At 40.8% G+C, this 14,633-nt stretch overlaps 1 protein-coding gene across 1 annotated transcript in view; it reads left to right on the plus strand.

Annotated features, from left to right (window-relative positions):
* Positions 1 to 14,633, plus strand: part of OPHN1 (oligophrenin 1) — a 562,106-nt gene that overhangs the window by 328,896 nt on the left and 218,577 nt on the right. The window contains exons 11-13 of the mRNA XM_049872355.1: positions 4,821 to 4,912; positions 8,868 to 8,946; positions 14,428 to 14,461. Of these exons, the coding sequence (XP_049728312.1) occupies positions 4,821 to 4,912; positions 8,868 to 8,946; positions 14,428 to 14,461 (205 nt within the window). The remainder of the gene's footprint in view (positions 1 to 4,820; positions 4,913 to 8,867; positions 8,947 to 14,427; positions 14,462 to 14,633) is intronic.

Below are 14,633 nucleotides of genomic sequence, written 5' to 3' on the forward strand. Positions count from 1 at the left end.
AATGAGTTAGAATGGACTTGGCAGTGAGTTTGGTTTTTGGTTTAGCAGATGAGAACAATCCCACCTTTTCTTTCCCTCTTCCCTTTTCCTTGAGTGGCTGCTTGCAAAACTACAATATCATCAGCCTAAGCAGTTTTGATATGGGATTCCTTATGGAATGAAAAGATGAACTTGGTTCCACATTTAAGAGAGGGGGAAGGTGGAAGTAGGTACTTGAATTTACCGAAATTAGATTTGGAAGTGATTTCTTCTTGTCAGTTCTCTGATTCAGTTCCTAGTACAAGTTTGTGTTTTAGAAATATAAACAGTAAATGATACTATAATAATAATAGCACTAGTGGCTTTTATGGTGCTATTATTATGTTGTGTTGTAAGGCACCATCGAGTTGGTTCTGACTCATAGCAACCCTATGTACATCAGAATGCAACACTGCTGGGTCCTGCCCATCCTCACAATCATTGTTATACTTGATCCCATTGTTGCAGCCACTGTGTCAATCCATCTTGTTGAGGGTCTTCCTCTTTTTCATTGATGCTGGACTTCACCAAACATGATGTTCTTCTCCAGAGATTGGTCCCTCCTGATGACATGTCCAAAGTATGTGAGACGTGGTCTTGCCATCCTCACTTCTAAGGAGTGTTCTGGCTGTACCTCTTCCAAGACAGATTTGTTTGTTCATCTCACAGTCCATGGTATATTCAGTATTCTTCACCAGCACCATTAATTCAAAGTTGTCAATTCTTCAGTCTTCCTTATTCATTGTCCAGCTTTTGCTTGCATATGAGGCGATTGAAAATACCATGGCTTGGGCCAGGTTCACTTTAGTCCTCAAAGTGATATCTTTGCTTTTTAACACTTTAAAGAGATCTTTTGCAGCATATGTGCCCAATGCAATGTGTTGTTTGATTTCTTGACTGCTGCGTCCACGAGCACTGATTGTGGATGCAAATAAAATGAAATCCTTGACAACTTCAGTCTTTTCTCCATTTATCATGATGTTGCTTATTGCTCCAGTTGTGAGGATTTTTGTTTTCTTTATGTTGAGATGTAATCCATACTTCGGTCTTCATCACAAAGTGCTTCAAGTCTTCTTCACTTTCAGCAAGGAAGTTTTTGTCATCTGCATATCACAGGTTGTTAATGAGCCTTCCTCCTATCCTGATGCCCTGTCCTTCTTCATATAGTCCAGCTTCTCGGATTATTTTCTCAGCACAGATTGAATAAGTATGGTGAAAGAATCATTTATTTTTATCATATATGTTTCTAAAACACAAACTAGTACTAGGAACTGAGCCAGAACACCATAAAAAGGCACTATTTATTGAATAAAGAGCTCTGATGTCTCAACAGTAAAGCACTTGGCTGCCAACCGGAAGGTCAGCAGTTTTAATCCACTTAGCCGCTGTAGGGAGAAAGACCTGGTAATCTGCTCCCATAAAGATACAGCCAAGAAAATCCTTTTGGGCAGTTCTACTATGTCACATGGGGTCACTAAAAAAAATATTGAGTTGAAAATTGACATGATGGCACTTAGCAGCAGCAATACTTATTGAATGCCTGTAGTGCGCCAGGCACTGAATGGGGCACTTTATGTCATTGCCTCATTTATTCTGCCAACAAGTATGCGAAATATCATTAGCCCAGTTTGAAGATGGAAGAATTGGCCCTCTTTCTGTCTGTGGTGCTTGTTAGTGTTTCCTACAGAGTTTAGCCTGTCAATCCCATTTATGTTGTGCTGTTCATCTTACAGATCATTTTCTGAAACACTATTTTATTATCCTCATCCCTCCGCTGTAAGTCATTTGTGGTGAGAGGGAAGAGCACTGCATTTTGAGTCTCAAGGACTCAGTTTAAATACTAGTTCTGTGGCCTAGTAGCTTTTTAGTGTTGAGTAAATTACTTAATCTTTCTCAGTCTGTTTCCTTATCTGAAAAGTGACACAGATGATAATCTGGTTCACAAACATTTATTGAGTTTCCTCAACTGAAAAATGGCATAGACGACAATCTGGTTCCTAAACATTTATTGAGCACCACCTACTTGCTAGTGTTAAAAACAAAACAGTTTCTGTAAAATAAAAGAAGAATTTTATTCAGATTCAAAGATTTGCAAATCGGGAAGTGCCAAAATGAAAGTTCAAAATGGCATTCCGAAGACGGAGCATAAGGTCCTGTCTTTGATACTCAGTTTTGCAGAACTTTGTACAGAGTTGGGAAGGGTATGAGGGTGCATTTAATTGGTTGACGTTCAACATGCTCTTGTACAATTCATTTGTCAAGAATTTCTATTGGCAGGGGTACTCCACCTTAGCTACAGTTTCCTGCATTCCTGAGCTGGCTCCTTCTGTATCCTTCCATGTTCTGGGTGTGGCTAAGAGTGTGGTCATGGGTCACATACTCTAAAAAGCAAAGCAGGGGCATAGGACAAAATGGAGTCGAATTCACACCCGTGTCAGCCATTTTAGTTATGTCAAGCACCTCAGTTTTAGTGTGTTCTTCCATGCTAGGTACTAGAGCTATAATGATGAATAAAACACTGTCCATGTCCTTGAGGAGTTCTCAGTCCAGTGAAGAAATCAGTCATGAGAACAGGAAATTTTAATATAATGTAGAAAGCACAATGGGAAATATATGGCTTAAAATATGGCTTAGGGTGGTGCAAATGGTTACATGCTTGGCTACTAACCGAAAGGTTGGCAGTTCAAATCCACTCAGAGACACCTCTGGAGAAAGGCCTGGTGATCTATTTCTGAAAAATCGACCACCGAAAACCCTGTGCATAGTTTTACTCTGACACACATGAAGTCACCATGAGTCAAAATCAACTTGACGACAGTTGGTGGTACTGGTAGGCGAGGAATGTGGAGAAAATGAACGCTGAGCTCTATTTTGTAGAACAAGTAAGAATTTAGCCAGTCAACATAGGGAAATCCATTTTGTGTAGAAGGAACAGTATGTGCAAAGTCATGGAGTCATAAAAGAGTGTGCGTGAGAAATAAGAGTGTTTCTATACTGCTGGGGCATAAAGTAGGTGGGGAATGACTAGAGATGAGGCTGAGTGGTGGGCAGCCCCTGAGTGGTGATGCCATCAATGCTGAGGGAGTTGAGAGTTTAAAGAGGCAGGGTAAGTATATGACATTGTTAATCACTCTCTTCTTAAAAGACTCTGGCAATGCAATACTCAGCATCCCAAGTGTTGGGGTAGGTAAGGCAGATTGGAGGATTAATTTCGGATTGAGTTTTTATACCGCAGGAGCAGCAAAAGTAGAGAGATATTGAATAATCAGCCATATAGGCCAGCTTGGATGGCATAGTATCTGAAAATACTTACCATGGTGCCCAGACAGAGACCTAGCACTCAAGAAATGTTTTTGAGTTTGAGACCTTAGGGTTAGAAGTATTATAACCATTTAATAGATTGTGAAGTTAAGACTCAGAGAGGGAAAATGATTTGCTCAGGGTCACATACTTGTAAATGACATAAGTGAGACAAACCAAAAATCAAATCAGTCGCTGTTGAGTTGACTCCTACTCATGCCGACCCCATGTGTATCAGAGTAGAACTGCTCTTCATAGGATTTTCAATGGCTGATTTTCTAAAGTGGATAGCCATGCCTTTCTTCCGAGGTGCCTCTAGGTAGACTTGAACCTCCAGCCTTTTGGTTAGCAGCTGCACGTTAACCATTTGCACTACACAGGGATTCCTGACTGAGATAAAACCCCAGGTTTTAAAGCTTCCTAGTTTATTGGTTCCTAGTTTATTGCTGGAGCCCCCATGGCATAGAGGTTAAGATCTCTGCTGCTAACCAAAAGGTTGCCAATTCAAATCCACCAGCTGCTCCTTGGAAACCTTATGGGGCAGTTCTACTCTGTCCTATAGGGTTACTGTGAGTCGGAACGGACTCAACGGCACCCAACAACAACAGTTTATTGCTACTTCATTATACCAACTTGGGTGACTTTGAGCAAACCATTTTACCTCTCTGAGCTTCACTTTCCTCAAGGATTGTCGTGAAGAAAGTTGATTTAAAAAATGCCTAGCATAATATGTGACACATAGTAAATGATGAATAATTGTTACTTCTCTTCCCCACATTGTCTCTGTTGAGATAATAGAGGGAAACTGAACAACGTGGGACTGGGGAATTTTAATCTGTGGAGAAAGTGGGTTTCCGTGGCCTTGTTAAGTGCACACAAGGCTGAGGTGGGCCAAAATATTTTACACATATGAAATATCAAATGCCACCTTATACAAATTTGCTTGTTTCCACTACACCTGCCCTGCCTTAGAAGAGATTGCTTTAGGGATTCCTGTTATCCTCAAGGATGGGGGGTGGGCAACAAAAATGTTTGTCTTCCTTCCTGCATCTGCCACTTTAATGGAAGCTTCTTTGCTCAGCTTCCTCTGACTTTCTAAGGAGGGCTACAAAAAGCCACTTACCCTGTTGCAACCTAGAAAACTCATGAAAATTTTATTGTGTATGCCTAATGCCAGTTGGGCAGCCCATTTCTGCTTCACTTCCCTGAGATAACATATATTGAGCTTCCTATTTATTCTACCTCATTTGGGAAAGAGCACTGGCCTACCTGAACATTTTCTCTTGGTCTCAGCTATTGCTTTTTGAAGCAGGGACAAACCATCTGCCATCTTGCTGGAAGTAGCCTTTTAAGGGACAAGGTTCTCAGTGAGCCTACACATTGTTCCTGCTGCCTTGATTAGATGCCTTCCAAGTTACACTGAGAACACCACAGGAGGCAGAAGAAACTTTTGTGCATTTTTTTTTCTTTTAAATTGACTGTTACTCCTTCTCTTGTATCAGGGGCCCTTGGACTTAACCCTGAAGTACTGTGTGAGAAGGAAAACGGAGTCTATCGACAAGAGGTTCTGTTTTGACATAGAAACTAATGAAAGGTAAGCTGGGCTGGTGTGAATTGGCAGTGTCCCTAAGTGCCAGATGCTGAGCCTGGGTAGGTCTTTCATTTTCCTTTATCATCCCTTGTTGATGAACAGGAGTAATTCTGTTCAAGACATCATTATATTGGCTCTCTTGGCTGCTATTCACAGGGATCCCTATTAGGCCTGGCCCAAAGCTGATTCTGTTTATGCAAGTTTTAGTCAGCCTTGCCTCACTTGCGAGGAGCCCCGGTGGTGCTGTGGTTAGAATGCTCAGCTGCTAACTGAAAGGATGGCAGTTCAAACCCACCAGCCACTCGGTGGGAGAGAGATGTAGCAGTCTGGTTCCATAAAGATTATAGCCTTGGAACCCCATGGGGCAGTTCTACTCTGTCATATAGGGTCACTATGAGTCGAAATCGACTCCACAGAAACAGGTTTTTTTTTTCTTTTTTGGGGGTTGGGGTGCCTCATCTGCTCTGGGCATAAAAAGTCACTTCTAGGGTTAAATTTGCTGTCAGATATGTAAATGGTCAGCGTTTGGTGATGCTACAAGTAAGTTTGAATAGCAAAGCTCTTTCTTTTTTATCTGTTAATGTAACAGAAAAGAACAAGTGAATTAGTGCACATTTTGCGGGGAGGGCAGATAGGATAGAGGGTACTGGTAGTATTGGGGAGTCTTTATTACTCCACTTGATCCAAGCATGATGTAGACTTCCCATACTTTATAGCTATTTATGTGAACTGGCAATGGTTTAGCCTGCAGATACTAGAGCTATGGCTTAAAAAATTTTGGACTTGGTTGCATTTGTTTCTCTCTCATAACCCCCTCTTTTTTTTTTTTCTGAACCTGAGCAGTTTTATCGGAGGAAAACTTAACCTTTCAATTTTTAAATGGGAGCATTTGGAGTTACTTTGAGGAAAGGCATGTTTTGTAGTTGAGAGGTTGATCCAAAATTCAATGATTAAATGTGTTTCTAGATTTTATTTCAATCTATTACTTTTATTACTAGGTACTGAATAAGAAAATAGATTTTAACAATGTGATCAGATTGCTAGAAAGGAACTTGAAGGGCGAATTACAATATTATGTGGACAAAAGCTGTCGGTGACAGGGATCATAAAGATCAGATTAAGAGATGAGGACTGTCCTTTTTGTTTGGGAATAAATAACTATTAGTCTCTTTCCCCATTTTAAAAATTGGAATATCATTATTTGACCTTAAGAATATTTGTTTGTGAATCCATATGACCTTCTTTGTTAAAAATGAATGCCCCCAATCAAAGATGGCTGCGATAGTAAACAGTAAATGACCTTTGACTGTAGTTTCCCTCTCAGGAATCTTTAGTGTCTCTGGCTCTACAGTATTAAAGTGCTTAAAAGAAATTAAAATATTCTGATGCCTTTTCAGCTTAAATTTGGAAACTGCTTGCAAATAACATTATCATTGTTTCAGTGCAGTTACAGTTTAGCTGTGAGATTACGGCTGAGACCAACTAATCTTTGTAATTCTTTGACCTAATGCTATGCATGTCTCATGGTCGGTACTAAATTTGATGTTTATTGTTAAATGTAGTTTTTTTCGAGTCCAGAATGCTGAGGAATTCTGAGACTAGAACCAAGGATTTAAAGTTTTGATGTGTCTATGATTTTAGTTATCACATATTGGACACTTTAAAAACATTTTCACATTTAATCTCCACTGCTCTCATTTTATAGGTGAGCAGACTGAGACTTATACAACCACTCCTCACTTATTGACATGGTTAGGTCCCAAAGACCAAGTCGTTATGTAAAAATCAGCATTATGCAAATGTAGAGGATGACTACATCATTACATAACTGCCAAATTACGTCATTACATAACTGCCAAATCACATCATTACGTAACTGCCAAACCACTGAGAGTCATGGCCTAGCCAAGTTGACACATAACCTTAACTATCACAGCCAGCGTTACTCTCGCTTCACATCTTAGCATTTGTTACTGCCAGATATACGTCATTGCTGCGCAAAATAGTAGATTTTATACTCTTGCCATAAATGCATAACGTCAGATAATAAGATAATCAATAAGTTAGAAGTCTCCCTGCTGCTGTTGAGTCAATTCTAACTCATAGGGATGCTATAGGACAGAGTAGAACTAACCCATAGAGTTTCCAAGGAGTGCCTGGTGGATTCGAACTGCTGATCTTTTGGTTAGCCGCCGTAGCACTTAACCACTACACCACCAGGGTTTCCAAGTGAGGAGTAGGTGTACATTTATCTGAATTGCCCAAACAAATTCACATAGTAAGCAGCAAGGCTGAGCTCAAACCCTAGTCTGCAGGACTCTAAAGCCCATGCTCTTTTTATTTTGTTCTATTGTTTATTATAAGCAGAATAAACATGTGAAATAGAGCATCAAATATAATAATAACTTGGTCCTTAGGTGCCTCTCTGCACATGTAGTTATTTGAGGGATGTGATATCTGTTTTCCTGGCAAGTCAATCTGATATAGGGAACAGAGTCAGGATGCCTGCAGGCATCACACACCTGTCATCATGTTCCCTGGAGCACAGAGCAAAGGACTTTTTGAGTCCCCTTTCATATTTCAGGAACAGTGGATAAGATTTTTCATTTAGTGCTCCTAAAAGCACTTGAAACCATAGCCTCTTAGCACATCCTAGCTTGATAGGCCATAATAATAATAATAACAACTGCTAACATTTTCTGGGTACCTCCTAGGTAACAGGCACCATTTTCAGCCTTTTAAGTGTATACTGTATTTTTATGCAAACAACATTCACCTTCTACATTTGTTTGCCAGCTGTGTCTACCCCCCCACTAGGTATTTTCATAAGCACTGCTATGCCAATTTTTTTTTACACGTTGCTGTAAAATTTAGCATAGAGTACTTTCGAAAATACCTTTCGGAGGGAGAGCACAGCGGGCAAACAAATGTAGAAGGCAGTCATTATTTGCGTAAAAATACAGTAACCTCCTTTAGTCCTCACCACAGTCCCATGAGGTAAGGGGTGTTATTATCCCCATTTCAAAAAAGAAGATAAGGAGGCAGACAGAAGGTAAGCGACTTATTCAGTGTTACACAGCTAGTAGATGGTACAGCCAGGATCCAAATCCAGGCATTTTGGTCTCTAACCACTGCACTCTACTGCTGATATGCTATACATGTTTTTGTCATAAAATTAATTAGTGGAGGAGCCTGGTCTAGAAGCCAGTACTTTTTCCACTTTGTCTTGCTGTCCTTAACGATATTGTTCCTTGAATTTGACTTTCTGTAGCACCCGAGAATCTCCAAATGCTTTCATAATACCTAGTTTATAGGCTTATTGAGTGGAATTAAATGAGTTAATACATATAAACCACTTAGAACAGAAACCGACACTTAGACACTTAGTGAGAATTCAATAAATATTAGTAGTTATTATTAGTCTTAAGAATTTCTTAAGTCAGCCAAGTGGTCTCCTCCCTGTGGCTGAGCCAGTGTGCATGTTGTTAAACTCTTTCCAACTGGAAATGTTCCTTAAACATCTTAAGTGGTAGAAAGAGCAAAGCCATTTTCCTGATGGATAAATGTGCCTGTGATAAACAAGCTCGTCTCCTGAGCTCAGACTGAGTTGCCAGCTCCCAAGAGAAGGAAGCAGGGAGAACCTCAGTTTGGCTCAAACACAATGAGGCCAGTTTAAATCTGCATTGTGGTGAGATGTCCTGGCATCTGCCTTCCTATTTCCTTGCCTGACCCTGGCATGAGGCCACCAAGATACCATATTTCCCAGTATTCCCAAAGTTGTTGTTCTGTAAGTTGTCCATTATCATTCTGAGTGAAGGTGATTTTGAACAACTGGAGTTCCATATGCCTGTGCCTGCTAAGTGATACCTCTCAGGACAGAGAGGAAACCTAGAACACAAGACTCCATGTTCTCAGGTGAGTTTTCTGCTTTAAACTTGTCTTTTTTTTTCCCCCTTAGGCCAGGAACCATCACTCTGCAAGCCCTTTCTGAAGCTAACAGAAGGCTATGGATGGAGGCCATGGATGGAAAAGAACCTGTAAGTTAGATCTGAGACACTGGAGAAACCTCAGCCACATAGTCAAGTGTATGAGTGCCCTCTAGTGGTAACAGTAGGTTTAACAACAACAACAATAAAAAAACCAAACTCAGTGCCCGTGAATAGATTCTGACTCATAGCGACCCTATAGGACAGAGTAGAACTGCCCCATAGAGCTTCCAAGGAGTGCCTGGCGGATTTGAACTGCCAGCCCTTTGGTTAGCAGCCGTAGCGCTTAACCACTACACCACCAGGGTTTCCAACAGTAGGTTTAGGACAATTAAATGTTTAAAAGATTTCTCAGGTACAAAATTTTAGAACTGAAAGAATTGTTGATTCCACGTCTCTTGTTTAACCAGTAAGGCAACTTGAGTTCCAAAGAGGGTAGGGGACTTGTCTAGGATCAGCCTCACAGAAGGCATCAAAGCTGGGCCTAGAATCCAGTTTTTCTCAGCTCCCTGGTCTAGCATTAGACTATATGGTTGTGCCAACAAGGTCATAAAAAAGCAAATCAAGCCTTTCTTCAGATTCTAGAATTAATATTTTTTTCATATAGAAGGCTAAAAAATAATTGCCATGGCTGTTAACAAGTATTTATTGAGCTTTTATTCAAAATTGTTTTGCTGTCCCCCTCTTACATCCCCAGCTCAGCTTATTCTCTTTAAGGGTGCAGCTGGTGGAGGGCACGGCTTTGCCATTCTGTATCCCAAGAGGTACAGTTCCATTTAAAATACTATTACAGAGGAGAATAAGTGATCCCTTTAAATGGTTAGTGATTAGCATAGCAAGACCCATATGAGCAGTCAGAAATCATTAAAAAACAGTTTTTCTTCAGTAACTTTCTAGTAGGTTTCTTCCAGTGGCATATGAAATAATTTCAACTTATGTTGGAATCACAAAAGCCTGAATTTCTATGCTGGCTTTGTCATTTAGTGGTTGTGTGACCTTGAGCAAGTCATTTTGCCTCTCTAGACTTGGCTTTCTCCTCAGTGTGATTTAATAATCTCTGCTCTACTTACTTCACAAGTAGAAAAATCAAATGAAAGCCACTCTGTAAACTATAGTGTGTTGTATTAGTTTTAGGTGTTCCTAACTGATTTGAAGGATGAGTGCAAAGCTACCAGGGCTTTGAACCAGTTCACATTGATTCAGTTATCTCTGATGAAGTGGAACAGGAATAGACCAGAAGTTTTAAAATTTGGGTGATCTGGAACGGGAAAAATTACAAGTCAAAGCCCTGCAAAGGGAGACTTGGAAGAGGCATAGTGAGCCCTTTCAGGAACTTGATGTGTGAGACTGAATTATTGCGAGGACTGAGAAGAGCAACACACATTCAAAGCAGAATGGTTGGCCACCATCTCTGAGTGGGGAACCGCTATTTCTGACACTTCCCAAAATCCAACCAGCAAGAGATTTCGTTGCTATGCAATGTGTTAGCTGCTCTTGTTTTCTAAGAGGGAGATTAAGTTTCTAGAAGGGCTTCAGCTGTAATTTTTTCCATTCCAATTATGGTACCGATTCACCCAAATTTTGAAAATTCGGATGTGTACCGGCGTCATTTCCTTGGCCATTATTGAATCAGAAAGAACTGGTTTGAAGCCCTGAAAGCTACTGAGACTCAACACTATTTGGATATAGTCCCATTCCCTTGCTTTAGTCCAGGCAAAAGCTTGCTAAAAGGGGAAATACATTCCCGGTTTGTCTTTCTGTGTGCCCTCAGTGTCCTGGAGACTGTGGAGTACTGCCCAGATCCCTGCATGCACTTAGAGTAACAGGAAGTTAGCAGGAGAAAAGAGATGTTGTGAAGCCTGCCACCCAGAGAGTGGGCCAGCACCCCTCGCCCCCCCCCCCCAAAAAACCTGGTACTTAACTATTTCACGCCTGTGATGTTTCTCTAGGAGAATGCTATTAGGATCATCAGGGCATTTATCACTCAATTCCTTCTCCTGTACTTGTTCTCTATTAAGGTGTTTAAAGATTGAAGGATGTAGATAGTCTTTTGCGGAGAATAATGTTATAATATTATATAATGTAATATATATTATATATATGTGCGTGTGTGTATGTATATGTAATGTTATAACCTGTACATGGATAAAGAGGCAGTCGTTTGAACAGAATAAGGGGATACTGAGTGATTTAAAGTCAGGAAAGGTGTGTGTCAGGGTTGTATCCTTTCACCATACCTATTCAATCTGTATGCTGAGCAAATAATCCTAGAAGCTGGAGTATGTGAAGAAGAATGTGGCATCAGGATTGGAGGAAGACTCATTAATAACTTGTGTTAATCAGATGACAAACCTTGCTTGCTGAAAGTGAGGAGGACTTGAAGCACTTACTGATGAAAATCAAAGACCACAGGCTTCAGTATGAATTACACCTCAACATAAAGAAAACAAAAATCCTTACAACTGGACCAGTAAGCAACATCATAAAAAATGGAGAAAAAATTGAAGTTGTCAAGGATTTCATTTTACTCGGATCCACAATCAACGCCCATGGAAGCAGCAGTCAAGAAATCAAAAGGCGTATTGCATTGGGCAAATCTGCTGCAAAAGATTCAAAAGCAACAATGTCACTTTGAGGACTAAGGTGCGTCTGACCCAAGCCATGATATTTTCAGTTGCCTCATATGCATGTGAAAGCTGGGCAATGGATAAGGAAGACCAAAGAAGAACTGATGCTTTTGAATTATGGTTTTGGTGAAGAATATTGAATATACCATGGACTGCCAAAAGAACGAACAAATCTGTTTGGAAGAAGTACAACCAGAATGCTCCTTAGAAGCAAGAATGGCGAGATTACGTCTCACATACTCTGGACTTGTTATCAGGAGGGATCAGTCGCTGGAGAAGGACACATGTTTCGTAAAGTACAGGGTCAGTGAAAAATAGGAAGGCCCTTCAATGAGATGGATTGAGGCTGAAACAATGAGCTCAAGGATAACAACCATTGTGAGGATGGCAGAGGACCAGGCAGTGTTTCATTCTGTTTTACATAAGGGTCACTATGAGTCGGAACCAACTCAAAGGCCCTTAGCAACAACAGCAATGTTAAAACTGAATGTGGATCCTCACCAATTTGATTATGGAAGGGTTCACAATCTCTTGTTCGTAAATGTGGCAGGAAGAGTTGGCCAGCACAGAAATTTCTCTCACAGAAATATCAATGGGCACACACACATGCAAAAATTTTTCTTTTACAAGAAGAGATTGTTAAAACAAACATCTAATTGATGATTCCTGCAGCCTCACATCATAATGTTACTGCTTTACCAGATTCCCCAACCACTAATTCCTTTGCAACATATGAGTGCCTTTGCTTAAAGAGTCAAAGAAGAGTGGGACTTGGAGGAACATCTAGTCTAACCCCGCTCATTCTACAGGTGGAAATTTTGAGGTCTAGATAGTGGAAAGGAGATGCCCATAGTTTCATAATGAGGTTGAAGGTGGGGCCAGGACATGGGAGAAAAATATAAAACAGAATTCAAATTCACGAGAAAAGATCAGATTTACTGGTCTGACAGAGACTGGGGAAACCCCTGAAACTGTGGCCTCTGGACACTCTGCCTACTCAGAACTGAAACCACTCCCAAAGTACATCTTTAGATTAGGTAGGCCTATAAAACAAAAAATACCACACATGAGGAATGTGCTTCTTAGTTCAAGCAAATATTCGAGACCAAATGGACAACACCTGTCCAAAAGCAAGATGAGAAGGCAGGAAGGGACAGGAACTGGATGAATGAACACAGGGAACCTGAGTTGGAAAGGGGGAGCATGCTGTCACATTGTGGAGATTGTAGCCAGTGTCACAAAACAATATGTGTATAAATTTTTTTAATTAATTTTTATTGTGTTTTAAGTGAAAGTTTACAAATCAAGTCAGTCTCTCATACAAAAAATTATATACACCTTGCTATACACTCCTAATTGCTCTCCCCCTAATGAGACAGCACACTCCTTCCCTCCACTCTCTCTCCTCATGTCCATTCAGGCCGCTTCTGGCCCCCTCTGCACTCTCATCTCCCCTCCACACAGGAGATGCCAGCATAGTCTCATGTGTCTACTTGATCCAAGAAGCTCGCTCTTCACCAGTATCATTTTCCATCCCGTAGCAAGTTCTAGCTCAGGCCCAGGAAATTCAACTGTTAATGAAGCTGGCTGGGGCAGAGGGGGGAGGGATCAGACAGGAGAGAGTACTTTCAGAAGAGGGAGGTACTAGATTCCGTGTGGTAAATTAGACAAAATCACTTACCTTGTGTCGAGAGTGCTGTTTTATCTCATTCCAGAGGCATGTGTAGCCTGTGTGCACTGGCTGGGTCCTCACGGAGATTGCCTCAGGAGGTTAGGGCTGTGTCCTGCACTTGTCTTCTTTTGGTGAAATAGCTTTGTCCTAAACCCAACAGCTAGACCTGGGGCCATCACACCAGGGGGTCGGGGCGCCCTCAGGGCACTTCATTTGCCTTCTTTCACTGAAGCAGCCTCTTCTGAAACGCTGCAGCCAGCCCCGCTGTAGACACATTGCAGGGTCAGAGGTGTGCCACTTTGCTCTTCTTTCGCTGAAGTTGCAGTGTCTCAGGAAACCACCATCAGCTCTGCTGCATTCGCACCAAAGAACAGAGCCAAGGAATCAGAGCCGAGGCACTGCGTGGGGTCAGCAACTCGGTGCTGCCTCTGCACCGACTCACCCTCCCCCATCACTCAGATGGATTCCTTAATTCTGCATTTGATGCTTAGGGTTTGTAGATTGCCATATATGTAATGGATTCACTTGTTTTTTCGGGTCTTTCTTGCGAGACAGTTCAGCGGAAGCTTCCGACTAGTTAGCCATCTTGGCTCCCATGTATAAATTTTTGAATGAGAGATTAACTTGTGCTGTAAACTTTCATCTAAAGCACAATAAAATTTTTTTTAAAAGTCAAGTACTTACCCTTCAGTCTCACACAAAGCTGTCTATCACAACGTATACTTCAAGACCACTGAGAAAAATCTTGGTGAGTGCATGGATCTCTTTTAGATGGACACACCTGTCCACAGAGAAACACCCATTACCCAGTCTTTGGGATGGGGAAGTTGGTATCAGGAGCATTTGTATTTTATCATCAAAGCTCTTTACCCAGATATTCATGAGAAGACTACTTCCTTTCTGTCATATTTTGGTCTCTATCATAAAAATGCTCCATGCTTTACATAAGTAAATGTCTTAAGATGAGCAGGGTACAACTTCAGCAACAGTGAGCTGTTATGAAACCCAGTGCAATTTTCAGGGACTGTTAATCTATTTTCTCAGAACCTGATAAGGATGATTCAAAAATGAAGAGTTGAAAAGTCCCCAAAATGAAAAGTTTCTTCTTGTTAAAGTTTTAAAGTCTAATGGTTTTGATGGCCCAGCTGGGGAAAGAGATTTTATAATATCTGCCCTGTCTATCTCTAGTGATTCACAATACCCATGGCTCTTTTTGTTTCTCTTCTTTTGTAGATCTACCACAGCCCCATAACAAAACAGGAAGAAAGTGAGTCATTCAAGTTTCTGTTCTACTGACATTACAAACTGCCAACTGTCCTAATCACAGTAAATTCTATCATTACTGATGTAATATTGATGCAGGATTGTATATGCATGTCTCGATGTGAAATAAAAATCAGATCTATTTGTTTTAAATGATTTGTTGATTAAACTAAACA

Source organism: Elephas maximus, chromosome X (genome assembly GCF_024166365.1).
Source record: "Elephas maximus indicus isolate mEleMax1 chromosome X, mEleMax1 primary haplotype, whole genome shotgun sequence".
NCBI lineage: Eukaryota > Metazoa > Chordata > Mammalia > Proboscidea > Elephantidae > Elephas > Elephas maximus.